The sequence below is a fragment of the Dama dama genome, chromosome 23 (assembly GCF_033118175.1).
Source record: "Dama dama isolate Ldn47 chromosome 23, ASM3311817v1, whole genome shotgun sequence".
NCBI classification, from domain to species: domain Eukaryota; kingdom Metazoa; phylum Chordata; class Mammalia; order Artiodactyla; family Cervidae; genus Dama; species Dama dama.
The window spans coordinates 64,671,924-64,688,342 of NC_083703.1; the positions used below are offsets into that span (position 1 = coordinate 64,671,924).

Sequence of the window (16,419 nt, forward strand, 5' to 3'; positions counted from 1 at the left end):
GGGGCAGGGCTGTAAAACTATGGGATGTGTGCATCCTACTCCACCTTCCCCCTGGAACAATGATGAGGGGGCTGAGTGCAGGCTGAAATCCCCAAATAACACATTCAGAATGGCCAGAGGAAGCTGCCCTTTTAATGGGGTGGCACAGACAACAAAGCTGTCAGCCAGAAGCCATAGGACCTGCCAGCCGGCATGATGTGGCAGAATTTTGCAGTAACTATAGATTCAGGAGATGGGCACAGATGAAGAAAGGCTGGGCATACAGCCACGAGTCCAGGTGAGTTCTCTGCCACCACCCTGCCAGCATTCAGGACAGACTGGGTGGAACACTGAGAGGGAGCCAAAGTCCAAGCCAGGACCAGTATGGAAGGTGACTCAGGTGAGGCTGGAGAGAGAGGAAGGAGTGTTGTCAGTAGGTGCTTCACAGAGCACAGCTCACCCTCCATGCTCAAGGTGCTTGCCTCCACCCTCACCCCAGGACCTCTGTTCCAGCTCTGCCCTGAAGAGCCCCTTCCAGATTCCACTGCTCCCAGGAGTAACAATCCAGTCCAGAACTCTCAATGCTTAAAAAGGAAAAGTAACTCCTCCACTCAAGGGGGTGAACTCAAAATAACTTATTCAAATGGCTGATCATAATCAGAGCATCACAGGTCAAATCCAACAGACTAAATTAGACAAGGGGGGGTGCTCAGAGAGGGAAAAGAGACACGACTAGGTCACAAATCCTCTAGTGGCAGGACTGAGGGCAGAACATTCTTCCTGGAGGTGATAATCATTTGCAAGATTGTGAAAGTGAAGTACATCTTTTTTTGGCTGCACCTCACAGCTTACAGGATCTTGCTTCCCTGACCAGGGCCTGAACCCAGGCCTTCAGCAGTGAAAGCAGTGAGTCCTAATCACTGGGCTTTCAGGGAACTGCCTGAAGTACACATTTCTAATCCCTTATCTGACACCGTCCTTGTAAGGTCTCATGGGCACCTCAAACTCAACAGGTTCAAAGCCAAAGGAGTCTAATGAGTTTTGTCACTTCTTTATCAATACCCATTTTTAAAAAATACAATGCTGACGAGTGCCACTGCCTGTAGGCAGTTCTGCCTGGCAGTTTCTGAAGTTTTTCCATTAAATACAACATGGCTGTAGTTTTTTTTAGTAGGTAACAATTATCAGATTGAAGCTGAAACTCCAAAACTTTGGCCACCTGATGCAAAGAGCTGACTCACTGGAAAAGACCCTGATGCTGGGAAAGATTGAAGCCAGGAGGAGAAGGGGATGACAGAGGATGAGATGGTTGGATGACATCACCGACTCAATGGACATGAGTTTCAGCAAGCTCCAGGAGTTGGTGATGGACAGGGAAGCCTGGCATGTCACAGTCCATGGAGAGTCGGACACAACTGAGCAACTGAACTGAACTGACCTGAATTATTAGGTTATAGAAATTTCTTTCTGTTCTCAGTTGCTAAGAAGTTTCTGTTTTATTCTTTAATTAAATGGTTAATTGTGGAAGTACTGTTTTATGAGGATCAATGTTCCAAAAGGGAAGGGAGGGTATATTTTATTCATCACATCATTATTGTCTGATACATAGTAGGTATTAAAAAATAAAAGTTGTTAAATGACAAAGCCACTGGTACCATTTTCCTGTTCAGAACTTTTCAACTGCTCTCCAGTGCTGAGAGCAGTTTGTCAGTATGGTCTCCAAACTGCCCTCATCAGAATCACCCAGCAAAGATTACTGAAATAGCTACACGTGGCTGGGTCCTACGCCAAACTGAGAGAATCAGGATTTGAAGGATGATGTCAAGAATCTACATTAATAAGCATCCCCAACACAGAACAGAGGTCAAAACACCTACTATAGTCAAAACTTCTGGACATGGGCATTCAGAGTCCTCAACCCTGGGGATAAAACCTTTCCCCTTCACACCCTCCACATTTCCCCACCCTATCTCTGCGTATTCAATTACCTACTCATTCCCTGACGCCCAGGCTGATTGATTTGTCTTTCCTAAAACCTTCCTGGACTCCAGTTAAGTGTCTCATGGGAGCCTCCAAAGCCACAAAAGGCGCCTTTTATTTCTTCTTTGATGAAAGCTAAGTTATATGTGGCCATTACGTCTTCTCTCCCCAGCTACACACTGAGTCCCTCTCAGAGGCAGGATGTAGCACTAAGTTGCCTGACTATCCCACATGGAGCCTTGTTCATAGGGTTCCATGAACATCAGGTGACTGAATGAATGAAGGTGGGAAATGAAGGGAAATTTAGGCCCTACTAAGGAGGGTGTCTGCTACTAGGCCCTTACTCTACTTTCTATCCTCATAAAGACTCCTGTGCCAGCTAGGTATGGCATGCCTTGAGAAGGATCCTCAATGGGGGAGGGGGTACTAAACATCCAGCACCTGATGCTCTTCCAAAGGAGGAAATTCTAGAGCCTAACACTCTAAAATCTCCAGAGTTAGGGCTCAAGAACCCACTTCTGATTTAAACCCACCGAAGTACAGATAACGGTGATTCTGATGCACTCGCCACATCCACCCCCAAGTCCCTTAGGAACCAAAGTAGCCTTCCCTTCTTCCCTCAATAAAAAGATCTTTCCTGTCTCAGGCTACTGGCTGGGTACACCAACACACAGGCAGATTAAAAACTTAAAAGAAGGTGGTCAGCGATAAAGCAAGACAGCCTAAAGAAGGGATACATTGAGTCAACGTCCTCAAAGATGGGGATGGGCAGATACTCAGGCAATGCTTGTGGCCTGTACCCTGTGGCTACTCTGCACTGTGTGGATGTAGCCTCACAGAGGAGAGCCTACCGGTATGAACAGTGTGGCTCCCACTATAGCTGGCATCTCTCTCCCCTCCCCTCAACAGAAAAAAGGCCCAGATACCTGTCAATGAGGGAATCCCGCATGCTGGTAGCAATGGTGCTAGGCTGGGCTTCGTTCAGCTTGAAGACACTCTCCACGACTGACAGCTCTGTGCTGGTTGTGTCCAGGCCACAGAAGGCACACCAGTCATTCACCACCATCCCAGCAGCGATGACCTCGCTGCCTCGGTTCACAGTGCCCGCCTGCCAAAGGATGGCTCAGTGTGGATCATGGCACCAACAGCCCAAGTCATGAGGACTCTCCCCAGTCCCTGGTCTCTGACCCACAGCCTCAACCCCAAACTGCGACAAGTAATAATCCAGATTCCTAAATACTGGGCAAAGGGATCTACTCCAGCAGAAAACAGAGGTCAGAGAACATGACTGCTTACCACAAGGGGGACCTGAAGGAGAGAAGACAGCTCATCCTGGTCTTCAATTGAAGTCTTGGGATGTACCAGCCCTCCCTGGTTGCTGAAGACACAGTAGCTTCCTACCAGCACCTGGTCAGCCACTGTCTGTCTGAAGACTTCTACCTTTAGCACATCAGCCAGGATTTCTTCTGTTTCCTGTTAGCCAAAGGTACTGTGCTCAGCACCCAGAACAAGCAGATCAAAGTACCCAGGGCCTCCACACCCAGACCCACCCAGGGCGTGACTCCCCAAACTCATTCCTCTGCTATGCAGCTGCATATGGAAGCTTCACCCAAAAAAAGGAGGGAATACAGCTTGCAGCAGAGTCAAGGCCAGCTACAAAGCCATGCATGCCCTGAAGAGCCAGAGGCTGGTCTCCACATCACCTTCTTTCCCTCTAACCCACAGGCAAGAGTTCAACTGTCAATCTTCTCTCCAGCCCTGGCTGTAAGACTGAATGAGTCAATCTCCCTGATTAATACAGGGAGGATTAATACACTCCCTAGCTTCTTTTCCCTAGCTGGTCACATCACGAAAGGCCTCTATTCACTCTTCCAACCAGTGCTTGAACTGCAAGAGTCCATGTATAAAGAGAAACCACAAGAGATACCCCAAATTCCTGCCTGATAGGCAAGAACAGTGGCTAGCCACTGACTAGGCTAATATCCTGTGACTCTTGGGCTAAACTGGGCTGCCTCACCCTGTCCAGGTCTGGGTGGACTAAGGCCACGTAGTCGTTGCAGGTGGTGACATTGCCCAGGGCTGAGAGCCGTTCCTCCACCCGCCGGATCTGCACGCTGTCTGGGAGGCAGTTGCGAATGTGCTGTAGCTCCTGGTCAGTGGTGTTGTTGGGCACCAGGAGACCATGCCTGTTCCCTGGAGAGACCCAAATTAGGGCAGGTTGTGTAAGGATGAACTGTTAATTCACAAGACACCTGCTGAGCGCTGGGGCCTGAAGATACAACCCAGTGCAGGTAGCTTCCCCAGGAAAGCTTTAGAATCCAGACCCCAATCCTTCAAACCACTGAGCCACACAGCCCCCAGGGAACCAGGAGTCCCACTGGGCAGGCCAGAGATGGACTAGGAGTCTGTCCCAAACATCCTGTCCAATTCACCATCATCTACCAGGGATGACCAGGACCAAAAAGAAGGGCTCTTGGGCATTAATTGTATATTTCGCTACTTAAAAACTGAGGTAACACTTCATATGTACCAGACGGCTAAATTCTTTAAAAGAACATCAACACCAAGGGTTGGCAAAGATATATGGAGCAACCAATAGGAGTGTAAATTGGGCAACAACTTCAGATACTTATGTGACATTATCTATTACATTGGATACCCAGCCATTCCTCTCCCAGATATTATATATATCCAACAGAAATACATACATTTGTTCACTAAGAAACATAGCAGCACTACTCATAATAGATCAAACTGAAAACTACCCCAAATACCCACTGTCAACAGAATGAATGAATACACTGTGGTACATTTACACAAAACTGAGTACACAGCAACATGAATGAACTATAATTATATTGTGACAACAATGACTAAACCTCTGCCTACCTCTGCAAAAACACAACTACAAACTTCTGAACTATGAGTTTCTCCCATCCTTAAAAAAAAAAAAAAAAAAAAAAACCAATGGTCAGGCTAAATTCTCTCTTATTACATAAGAACTAGCTTCAAGTCCAAAGATCACCACGTCCAGAGATAAGAGTGTTCTGCCTGAATAAGAAACACTCAAGAGTCCAAGATCATCAACCTTACAATAAAAAATAAAGGAAAAACTCCTATTTGAGCAGAACTACAAATAAGGGGTGGCAGTAAAGGAAAACAGAGCCAGTTCAAAGGACGCACCAATGGCCAGAGTCAACAGTGCTGATGGATATAGGGGTACCTGCTAAATAGAACTTAAGCTTTAAAAAGCTAACTGCACAGGATGCCCCAGAATCTTAGCTTGTCATTTTTTAGAGGTAGAAATGGACCCTCAGAAAGAGGAAGCAATCTACCAGAGTCAGTGGCCAGGGAGGGAGAGATGACAATCCAATCTTCCCTCACACTAGGTGTGGAACCAGGTGAGTCACCTGGGTTCTTTGATTTTTCAGCTTCCTCATCAATCAAATTAGGCCAGTAAATCCTACCTGCCAGGGTCTTCCGTGAAGAAGGACTGAAACAAGTGTAAAAGTGAAAACCTTTGCCAGAGGTTGTCCCTGATCTGTTGACACTGAAACCGGGTCCGGCACAGAACTGAGAGATTCTGTAGTCGCTGGAGATGATGGATGAAAGCCTAGAAATCCCTGGGTCCTCCGGGTCCCTTCTAGGGGTAAGATTAAAGGCGCTGTGGGGCTCCACTCCCTCCCTCGGCGACTTTCAGCTGGCTTACCCACACACATGCGCCCGATGATGCGGCAGCCGGCGATGGACGCGTGCACTACTGGGATGGTACCAGCAAGCTCGCCCTCGAACACACTGCGGGGACACGAACTCAATGATCACGGGGCTGAGGGGCCAGAACCCAGCGACCTCTACCCGCCACCCACCCACGCACTGCCCGCGGGCCCGGGGCTTCCACGGCACCTGTAGAAGTTCTCCGACCCTCCGATGGCCACCAGGCAGTAGGAGTTGGTAAGTTTGGCAAAGCAGCCGATCTCGCAGTTGTTCTCGAACGACGCACGGACCGCCATGAGGCCTAGGGGTTGTGGGACTGGAGTTCAGGGCCTGTGGATCCTCTCCCTGGACCGGGTGCCTCGGCCTCGACGCCGGGTCCGGGTCACCGTCCCCCGGCCTCCGCGCGTCAGCCCCACTGCAACCCCGCCCCTCAGCCCTCAGCCCTCAGCCCTCAGGTCCCGCCCACCGCGCGCATCCAGACTCTCTGGTCCCGAATCCTCCGGCCCCCACCCCTCACGACTCAGGACGCCCAGAGCTGACCCTTCCGGTGTCCAGCCACAACCGCTCACCAGGTAAACGCAACCTCCACACGCGGCAACAGCCCTCCTCTGCCCTCGGTAGGTTTCCGTTTCCGCCTCTACCCTAGGGGATTTCCGATAGAGCGCGGCGCACGCCTCCACGCATGCGGCCACTCTAGCTCCCAGCCCCTGAGTGGACTCTATGGTTGCAAGTGATCCGGCCAGACCCCCTCCTGGCCCCGCCTCCAGCAAGCTTCTCATTCATTCTTTTATTCATTCATTCAATCGGGAGCTTTATAGGAGGAACAACTGACAGAGACCTGTGCTGATTGGATGTGAGGTATCAGAATGGAGGAGCCAGGACGTTTCGCAAAAGATGGGTTGATGCTGGAGATACATTTATTGAAGTTAAGCCTGGGGAGGAAGAGAAGGTGTAGGGGAGGTGAGGGACAGAGTAAGGTACGGGACAGATTTCCAGGCCGAATATGGAGCCCAGGGGAGACTGAAGGGCTGAGATGTGGGGCCGAAGCCTGGGGTGGATGAGGTCATTCATGGAGAAGGTGTCCATTAGGGAGGAGTGAGAAGTGACAGAGGCTGGAGGAGGAGGCACAGCCAGAGAAGTAAAGGAAATCATCGTAATGAAGAAGGTATTGGAGAGAGGATGGTGGATGAAGCAGAGTGTCGGGGGGCGGGGAAGGGGGGGCGTCCAGAGTGGGCAAGGGTCTGGGGGCTGATGGCTTCCACTTGTGCCCTTTGCATAGGCTTGATCACACTCAGCAGGCCAATTTCTGCCCCCGTCCCACCCCACCCACAAATGGTGGCAGTCAAGAGACATGCTTTGGTGGACAGATGAACTTGACCCACGCTTTGAACAAAAGCCCAGGGTCTCTCAGGATATCACTCTCAGTAAGAGCAGAGGGAAGCTTGGAGCCCCTTTCCTACCCCACCCCCTGCCACCCCCACCCTCCTACAGCCATCCACTTTCCTCCAGGGAAAGGCCCGAATGGTGCCCTTCCCTTGTCCTCACCTGCATAGTTGTAACTCAGCCTTCTCAGGATACACCAGGCAGCCTCTGAATCCAAGCTTGTCTACTTTTATTGATTTGTATCACAAATACACTCCCAAGCAGGCCGCAACTCAGGAGAGGGACCCACACCTGACAGCGTATACTTCTGGCGACACTAAGCAAGATGATTGTGTGTGTGTGTGTTAGAATCTGAGTATCCGTGTCCTCTCCATCCTCCTCGGTTCATCTCAGACCCACTCCCTCCGTCCTCTCCCTGGTCTCTCTTCACCTGGTTCCCTCTCCCAGGAATTCCTCTAAATCTCACCTCCACCTATCCAAGTCCTTCCCACCTGTCAAGGTTTGGCTCAAAGGTTGCCTCCTCTAAGAAACTTTTCTCAGCACTCCATCATCACCACCACTCTCTGGCCTTCATTCTCTACCACCTTCTGTCACTGGTTAGCCTTTCATTAGAAACACCAATGATTTTTGCACTGAATCCTTATTTTCCAGGGACTGGGAGCCCTGTTGTGTGTCCAGCACAGGACTGGATACACAGCTTTAGGTACAAAAAGTTATTGGATGGTACATGCATGCCCATGAGTGTGTGTGTGTGTGTGTGTGTGTGTGTGTGTGTGTGTGTGTGGTTATGTGCATATTTATAGTCTGTGGATCCTGAGGGGTCTACAGTGTGCACCGAATGTGTACTGGATTCATTTAGCCAAGTGACATTTATTGAGCACCTACAGCTAGAATCCTGAGTGTTGTGGTTTATCACATGGACCGTGTCTGTGGGTGTGAACCCTGTCAGTGTGTAGTGTACATGTGCAGGTATTTGGGGCACCTCTGTGATATATGGATTTTGTGTGTATGAGGACATGGGAACTATTGATATTGTGTGTCCCGTCTGTGCAAAAACAAAATCGTAAGAAATAAAGATTTGAGCCCCTGTCAGTTACTTGGATCTGATTCCAAGAAAGTCATCAAACTCGCTAGATCTCAGCTTCCATATTTATATTATAGGGAAGATGATACCTATGGTCCTAGAATTGTATACCTACCAGAATCTGTCTTGTAGGATATTGTGAGTGAGGATGAATGATAAGAAGTAACCAGTACGGAGGGCCCAGCACAGTGACAAGTGGCAGGTGCCTGGTAACTGTAAATTTCATTTTCCCGTGTGTGTGCATGTGCGTATATGAACAAGAATCCCAAGCCCAGGGAATGTCTAACCTGGGCTTCTAGATCCCTCTCCCCATATAGTTCCTACCCAAGCTTCCCCCCCAGAGTCTGGACCTGAACAAATCTGGTCACAGTAGGTGGAAGACAGACATGTCCCTTTCTGGGAGCATGACTAGGTCTCAAAGCGGCTTCGGAGCAACTTGAACTTGGACTTGTTGTACTTAGTGATGAGGTCCAGTTTGCTATGACCCAGGGTCCGCCGTTTCTCATCCTCAGACAGGCCATTGCTGTTGCCATTGCGATGGCCACCCGCAGGGCCCCCAGAGAGGCCGGGCTCGGGTCCCTGCCTGGTGCCCTGCAACTGATGATACTTGGTGATGAGGTCCAGCTGGCTGTGGCCCAGCGTCCGCCGCTTCTCCTCCCCCAAGTCCACTCCAGCCTTTTGAGCAGGGCTCGGCCTAGGGAGTTCACTGGGCCCAGGCCCCTCACCCCGGAATGGACCAAACTTTGTGATGAGGTCCAGCTGGCTGTGGCCCAGGGTCTGCCGTCGTTCATCTGGACCCTGCTTGCCAGCGCTGGCTGGGGAGTTGGCTTCAGGGGGCACTCTGGAACCCCTAGCCTGCGGGGACTGCACCAGGAGGTCCAGTTGGCCATGGCTGTGGTTTGCGGACAGCCTCTTGTCCTCTGGGGTCCAATTGCCAACCTTGGGTGAGCCTGACTCAGGGGGTGCCCTGGCAGCCTGGGCCTGGGACAGGAAATCCAGTTGGTTATATCTCTGATTTGGGGCCAACCTCCTATCCTCTGGGGCCTGATCACCAGGCCAAAGAGAGCCTGAGTTGCGGCCCACCCCCAAATCAGGGCCTCCTGCTTCTCGTGCTCTGGGGAAGGGACCAAGGAGATCCAGCTGGCCATGGCTCTGACTCAGAGACGCCTTGTTCTCCTCCAGTGTCTCCAGGGCTGTGCTGGGTACCCAGCGGCCTCGTGAGGGGCTAGGCTCCTGGCTTCCTGGGACCCCGTTCTCTGGGAACCGGGGCAGAGCTGAGACACTCCAGGGAAAGGGGAGGAGAGGGCGAGAGCAAGCAAGCAGAGGTGAACCCCCTGCCAGGCTGGTGCTATTGTGGTTGAGGGCAGGGGAAGACTGGCACCAGGGGGATGCCCCCAGCTTGCTCAGGTTGGCCCTGTAGGGCCCTAGCAGCGGGCCGTGGTTAGGGTCTGACAGCTGGCGTTGCAGGGAGGGCTGGCCATCAGCCTCACAGCGGGTAGGGCCGGGGGATGAGGACCCAACACCCATGTCAGTGCGGTTACCACCTCCTGGCAGAGCGAGGTATGAGTGGCCCATGCGAGGTGAGCGTTTGATGCTGCTGAGGCTGGTGCTGGAGGGTGATGAGGATGTGGTGCTGGGGACTCCTGGCCCAAAAGCCAAGGCCACTGGGGGAGGGCACGGTGCCCTGGGGGATGGGGGATCTTCACCTCCACAGAATCCCTCCACCGGCCGGGACTCGGCATAAAGACAGCGAAACTCCCGGTCAAAGTCTTCCACAATGCGGCCCCTCAGCTGCAGCACCATGCTCGTATGGGCCTGGCTGCAAAGCCAGGTGAAGCTGGGGGCAGAGAGTCAGGGTCAGGAGGCAAACTGCAGGCCCTTGGGACGAGGCAGGAGTCACAACCAGGGGAGGGAAATAAAACCACTACCACCACGACCACCGCGAGGGCCCAGGTGAGGGGCAGAGCTCTGACTCCAGAGTCTGCGCTGCTTGGTTTAGTGGACTTGGACACACAGTCTCCCATTGTGGCCTCAACTTCCCCATCTGTAAAATGGACCGAGGGCTAGGTTCCCTGAAGTCCCTCCAGTTCCAAGGTGCAAGGGTTATTGGTTGACCAGAAAGTTCATTCAGGTTTTTCCATAGACTGGTATGGGAAAGCCTGAATGAACTTTTTGGCCAACACCAATATTTTCTAGGCTTCCCTGGTGGCTCAGCAGTAAAGAATCCGCCTGCCAAGACAGGAGACACGGGTTCAATCCCTGGGTCAGGAAGATTCCCCTGGAGAAGGAAATGGCAACCCACTCCAGTATTCTTGCCTGGAGAAGCCTGTGGACAGAGCAGCCTGGCGGGCTATAGTCCATGGGGTCGCAAAGAGTCGGACACAAGTTGGCAACTAAACAACAACAACAATATTTTCTGTGCCAGGGCATTAAAGTAATCCTACCACAGGGTGAGTGTCTCCAGGGCCCAGCCTGGGGCTCTCTTGCTCCCCACACTGGTCCCTGGGCCCTGCACCATGCCTGACATTAGGCGGCTTCTCAGTCCATATTGGAAAGGATGAATGAAGGAAGGGCAATTCAAAGCTGCCAGCTCCCAGGTAGCCTCACCAGCCCATGGCCCAGCCCCAGGTGCACCACCCCCCATCCCACTCACTCACCTGTAGCTGCCTGCTACCACCTGTTCACAGTCGATGATGACGAACTTCTCCAGGGCCTGCCCCGTGAAGCGGCGGCCTGCCTTACTGCAATATGTGTCCCCACACGTGCTCCGTACACGCATGTTCTGAGCCAAGGAGGGAAGGGGGTTGGGGGTGACCTTGAGAGATCAGGGCTCAAGCCATGTCTAAATCCCATGGAGTCTCCGACCAGAAAGAGCTAAGAGAACCTGGCCCCCCTCCCATTGACTCCCAGTGCTCATGGACCACCCCACCCCATGCCCCGGCTCCTGCCCCATCCCTCGCTGACCGGCAGGTGCCCTCCGTTGAGGTCCATCTTGTAGCACATCTCCAGGAAGTGCCTCAGGTGCTCCTGAGCCAGGAGCAGGTAGACAGGGACACCACGCCGGCCCGAGGCCTCCATGAGGTCACACAGAAGCTCCATGTCGGTGAATATGTCCATCACGATAGCCACCACCTGGGGAGGGAGGGGGAGCTCAGCCCTGCCAAGGGGCAGGGGCTAGATCCCAGGAAACAGGCACTGAACTGAAAAGCAGGAGACCAGAGCCCACAAGACCATCTGAACTGGGAGCTTTTAGTGGAACTTTTAGCCCCAGCCTGGGGCTTCTTGACTTAGAAAGAGGGAGGTTTCACTGTCTTGAAGCCCAGAAGGCTGTTTGAAAGGTTTGTGGGTTTTTTTTTTTTAATTGATTTATTGGATGTTTGAAAGTTTTTGTGTGCATTTTTCTAAGGACAGTTTATCTGTTGTCAGAATCTCAAAGAGGTCCATGGATCAACTGTACCAGGCTACTCTACATAGGTGAGGACTGATGCCCAGAGAGGGAAAGAGTCAGAAGCAGAACCCAGACCCCAGTTCCCAGGCCAGCACCTCATACTACCCCTCCCCCACTAGCTCCAGCTGTCACTCTGTGACTCTGAGGCTCCCTTGTCATGGCTCAGAGCTGCAGGCAATGACTGGGGTCTTCGGTGCCCTTTGCCAGACCCATCTGTTCCTCTGTGAAGCTGCAGAGGTTGCTGTGACCTTTTCCACCCACACCAACTGGGACCAAGTTTTCTGCTCACTGTCCACTGTGAGAACCTCCCCTCCCAGTCCTCCAGGCTGAGAGGCAGCAGGTGCAGAGCAGAGCACTCCAGTGCTGGAGCCAAACAGAACTGGGTTCAAACCTGCAGTCTGCTACTTCCTAGTGACACAGCCTTGAGTGAGTTCCTTCACCTCTGGGTGCCTCGACTTCCTCGAGGCACTATTGTTAAATGGAGATAATGATAGCTACCTCTCTGAGTTGTGGAGAATCAAACATGGAAAGCCTCAACACACAACCGAAGCTCAATAAATGATCCTTTCCTGCTGCTTCCTTAACAAACAAGGACCTTGGGCCATGGGGATAGGAAGCACTTTGTAAGGTCACCAAGAGTCAGTGACAGCCCAGAGTGGAAGCCTGGCTCCTGGCCCAGAGGTAGAGGGTCTAGATGTGAGGAACCAAAGCACTGAGGGATGCCCTGGTCCATGGTACAGGTCTGGCCAGGAATGGTGATGGGGGGTGGTGGGGGAGGACAAGCAAGAAAGATCAAAGGGGCAGAAGTGATGACAGCAGCCTCTCACTAATAACCCCATTCCAGCTACCAATCAGGCCCTGCCCTCCCCTGCCTGGGGTGTAGGGAGACTTGCCAGGGAGGCTCTGGAGGTCCCGGTAGGTCCCAGCATCCTGGCTCCTAACATCTGCAGTGGGTTCCCTGCAGGCTGCTCCCCTAGCCAGGGCATCGTGGCTAACCTGCCTCCAGCCCTGCCTGGGGTCATCTGATTCATCCCCCTGCCTCCTGAGTCAGTGGTCTGGGCTCCAGGAGTGAGGCTGTGCTAGTCTAGCTACAGTCTTCCCAGCACTAGCACCCCTACCTGCCCTCCCCCGTCTCCCTTTCTCTTGAGCCCCTGCTCCCCATCCCTGAGCCCAGCAGCCTCCTCTCCTCCTTCCTTTGGGTGCAGAGCTAAAAGCCCAGACCTCAGGACCAAGTAGAGGCCCAGGCTCCAGTGCCCCTTCCCCTGATTCAGGCCAGTGGGACACAGTACACAAGGGGCGAGGCGTGGTCGGGGCCACACATCAGGGCTGTGCCTGGGTCTCGGGGGCCTGAGTCCAGACGTCTTTCCTCTCCCTGAGCCCCGGCTCCATTTCACCAACGGACTGGACCTCCCTGAGTGAGCCCCATCCCCTTCCTGGCCTGAGTTTCCTCCTCTGTAAGTCAAGGGGGTGGCTCAGATGCTCACCGAGGTTGGGGCTCTTTGTCTTGGGATCATAGATCTTTCTGAGAATCTGATGGAAGCCATGGACCCGCTCCCCCAAAAGAGAGAGGATTCCTCTCTGCAATGAGCACTCCTTTGCACCTGTTTTCAGGGTGTTTGTGGTGTCTCTGAGGCCCATCCCCTGTTCTAAGCTTATCCATAATGTCCCTGAATGCCAAGGGATAGTGCTATGCTGTGCTTAGTCGCTCAGCTGTGTCTGACTCTTTGCAACCCCGTGGACTGTACCCCATGAGGCTCCTCTGTCCATGGGATTTCTCAGGCAAGAATATTGGAGTGGGTTGCCTTTCCCTCCTCCAGGGGATCTTCCCAACCCAAGGATCGAACCCAGGTCTCCAGCATTGCAGGCAGATTCTTTACCATCTAAGCCACCAGGGAAGCCCGCCAAGGGATTACCAAGGTAAATAAAACCTCTAGGACCTTGTGACTTGATAGGGGACAGAGGTTCTTGTCCCAATGCTGCCCCCAAGCTGCTGGGTGGCCTTGCGCACTGGTCCCTTTGCCTCCCTGGGCCTCAGTTTCCACATCTGTGAAATGGGTGTCTGAAGAGATGGGGCCCTTACCGTGCGGGCCTGGCTGAAGAGGAAACGCAGAAGGTCCTTGATGCTCTTGGCTTTGTCCCGCTGGAAGTGGACCACAGCCTGCGTGGGGCTGAAGCCCGTGGCATGTGGCACCTCGGGCCAACCCAGGTCCAGGTCCGGAGGGTCTATGTCGGAGGCCAGGGGGAAGTAAGTGCCCGAGGTGACTTCAGAGTGCAGGCTGAGGCGGTCAGGCCCCAAGGCCTCAGGTCCCTGGGCCCCCCCGAGCTCCGGGCCCCCACGTGTGTGGCTGGTCATGTAGTCCATGTCCAGGGCACTCAGGAAGGGCAGCTCCCGCTCCTCGGAGATGACTCGCAAGTAGGCATCCTCGCCCCGCTCCAGGAGGGCGTCGGCCGCCAGCCGGGCCGCCTCACTGTGCTGCAGCACCAGCGGGGAGCTCTGCCGCCACCAGGGTCGCCTCAGCTCGTCCACCCGGCTCCTCAGGGGCCCCGCCATGCCCTGGGCCCCCAGGCCCCGGGCCTCCGAACACGCCTGCCCACCGGCTCCTCTCACCCTCCAGCGGGCTCCATGGCCTGCACCCTGGGCTGGCCACGGCAGGAAGAAAATCCCAGCGGGCCTGCCTGCTGCCCCGCCTGCCTTGTGTGCAGGGCCCCGGGCCTGCTGTCACCCTATGTCAGAGCCATGCTCCACCCCTTTGCCCCTGGCCTCAGGAACCTGTCGGGTCAGCCTCACCTGTCTCCCTGCTGTTGGGACTCGCCCGCCCAGGGAAAGGCAGGCCCTCAGCACACTCTCCTTCCCCACCCCCCTCAGCCCCACCCCAGCATCACCTGCTCCTTCCCCACCAGGCTCCAACAGCTTCCTCCAAACCCTGATCTTCCAGAGTCCTGGTGAAAAATGCTGTCCCACTCCGGAAAAATTCTGTTCAGATGGCTGTTTCCAACAAGCTCAACTCCGGGAAAGTTCTTGACCCGGTAGGGCCAGACCCTAACTCTAACCCGAACCCTCCTCAGGGGCTGGATATTAAATGATTATGGGCTTCTCCTGTGGCTCAGTGAATGAGAATCTGCCTGCCCATGCAGGGGACATGGGTTCGATCCCTGGTCCAAAAGATTCCACATGCCACGGAGCAACTAAGCCCGTGAGCCATTAACTACTGAGCCTGCGCTCTAGAGCCCACAAGCAGTAACCACCGAGCCTGTGGGTTGCACCTACCGAAGCCCGTGCGCTTAGAGCCACTGCTCCACAGCAGGAGCACAATCAGAAGCCGGAGCACCCCAGTTAGAGTAGACCCCGCTCGCCTCAACTAGAGAAAACTCATGCAAAGCAACGAAGACCCAGCACAGCCAAAAATAAATAAAATTTAAAATTTTTTAATAGTTATGAGAAAGTTGTTTGAGAGGATCAGGGCACACGTTGCATGGTTCAGAGGCAAACAGCTCTGGAGGCAAGTTTCTGTTTTCTGCCACCATCAAGGGCCAAAGTCCCAGAGCCCTCAGGAGCAGGGTGAGAGGCCTTGTGCTGGAGAAAAGTAGTCAGCAGATGGCAGCTCACTGGGGAGGCAGGCCGGGCGGGAGTGGTTGCAGTGGTCACAGTGCCAGCCCGAGGCACCACCTTTCTGCGGAGGGACAAGGTCCAATGAGGATGGCCAGGACAGCAGGAGACCTCAGGTCATGTCTCATGACCCTGTTTAGTGCTGGCTGCACTTGCTTCAACTGGTCTGAGGTCATGCCCAGACCAGACACAGGTTCCTCTGTGTCCACAGGGCACAGGTTTGATCCCTGGTTGCAGAACTAAGATCCTGCGTGCCATGCTGTGCGGCCAAAAAAATAAAAGGTGGCCCTTCCCTGGAGGTGGGGAGGCTGAGTGAGGGGTGGGGGGTGAGTAAGCAGAGCCAGACCGTGGGAGGGTAATAAGCTGTGGGGGTAGCCAGGGTGGCGGGGCCTTCATTAGGGCCTTATCTCCAGATCTGTTGAGGGGGGAGCAGGGGCCTTATCTGGGTCAGAGAAGCACCATTGGGAGGGGAGCAGGCATATTTCAGTGTTATTGAGTTTCTGTGGTTTATCCCTCGGTATGTATATATCTACCTGATGACACATATTTTGGGCTCTTTTTAAAAATTACTTTTAATTAACATAAAGTTTAGCATCTTAATTTTTTTTTTTTAATTTACACTTTAAAATGTATTTGACTGCACCAGGGTCTTAGTTGTGGCACATGGGATCTAGTTCCCTGACCAGGGAAGAAACCCAGGGCCTCTGCATTGGGAACCAGAGTCTCAGCCACTGAATTCCCAGAGAAGTCCCTCATCTTAACTGTTTTTAAGTATGTAGTTCAGTGGTTCACTCACACTGGTATGTAGCTATCACCACCATCCATCGCCAGAACTTTTTCCATCTTCCACAACTGAAACTCTGTCTCTATGAGTCTTAGTACCTTCCTCTCTCTCTTCCAGCCCCTGATAGTCATCACTCTACTTTCTTTTTTTCTCGTTTTTAATTTTTTTGTCTGCACCAGATCTTAGTTGTGGCATGTGGGATCTAGTTCCCTGACCAGGGATCGAACTCAGGCCCCGTGTATTGGGAAGGCAGCATCTTAGCCACTGGACAGGCAGGGAAGTTCCCCACCACTCTACTTTCTAACTCTATGAATTTGACTACTCTAGGTATCTCATGTAAGTGGAATCATACAGTCTTTCTCTTTTTATGACTGGCGTATTTCACCTAGCATAATATCCTCAAGGTTCACTGGTGTTCGACCATGTGTGACAGAATTCCT

General features: G+C 53.1%; 2 protein-coding genes across 3 annotated transcripts; both read right to left on the bottom strand.

Moving 5' to 3' along the window:
• Positions 1–110: 110 nt before the first annotated feature.
• Positions 111–6,389, bottom strand: EIF6 (eukaryotic translation initiation factor 6). Of its 2 annotated transcripts, none has more exons than XM_061127135.1 (7): positions 6,243–6,389; positions 5,863–5,974; positions 5,669–5,754; positions 3,977–4,152; positions 3,256–3,432; positions 2,886–3,067; positions 111–385 (listed from the first exon to the last, which is right to left on the bottom strand). In XM_061127135.1, exons 2-7 carry the CDS (start codon positions 5,967–5,969, stop codon positions 376–378), a joined length of 738 nt encoding a protein of 245 aa, XP_060983118.1. In that variant the 5' UTR covers positions 5,970–5,974; positions 6,243–6,389; the 3' UTR covers positions 111–375. The 2 variants fall into 2 exon arrangements, with proteins under 2 accessions (XP_060983118.1, XP_060983119.1); XM_061127136.1 differs by having other exon boundaries at positions 6,214–6,317.
• A 928-nt stretch (positions 6,390–7,317) lies between these two features.
• On the bottom strand, positions 7,318–16,020 carry FAM83C (family with sequence similarity 83 member C). The gene is given in 6 exon segments (XM_061125695.1): positions 7,318–9,977; positions 10,798–10,922; positions 11,105–11,272; positions 13,669–14,152; positions 14,154–14,228; positions 15,992–16,020. Coding segments are annotated over 6 exon segments (2,310 nt in total). The 3' UTR covers positions 7,318–8,548.
• Positions 16,021–16,419: the final 399 nt, after the last annotated feature.

Excerpts from the sequence above, each read along its gene's own strand:
- EIF6 (XM_061127135.1), bottom strand. The coding sequence starts at position 5,969 with ATGGCGGTCCGTGCGTCGTTCGAGAACAACTGCGAGATCGGCTGCTTT. Across the intron at positions 5,755-5,862 it reads GGGTCGGAGAACTTCTACAG|TGTGTTCGAGGGCGAGCTTG; the intron begins GTGCCGTGGAAG and ends GTGTCCCCGCAG. Across the intron at positions 4,153-5,668 it reads CATCGGGCGCATGTGTGTGG|GGAACAGGCATGGTCTCCTG; the intron begins GTAAGCCAGCTG and ends GGGTCTCTCCAG.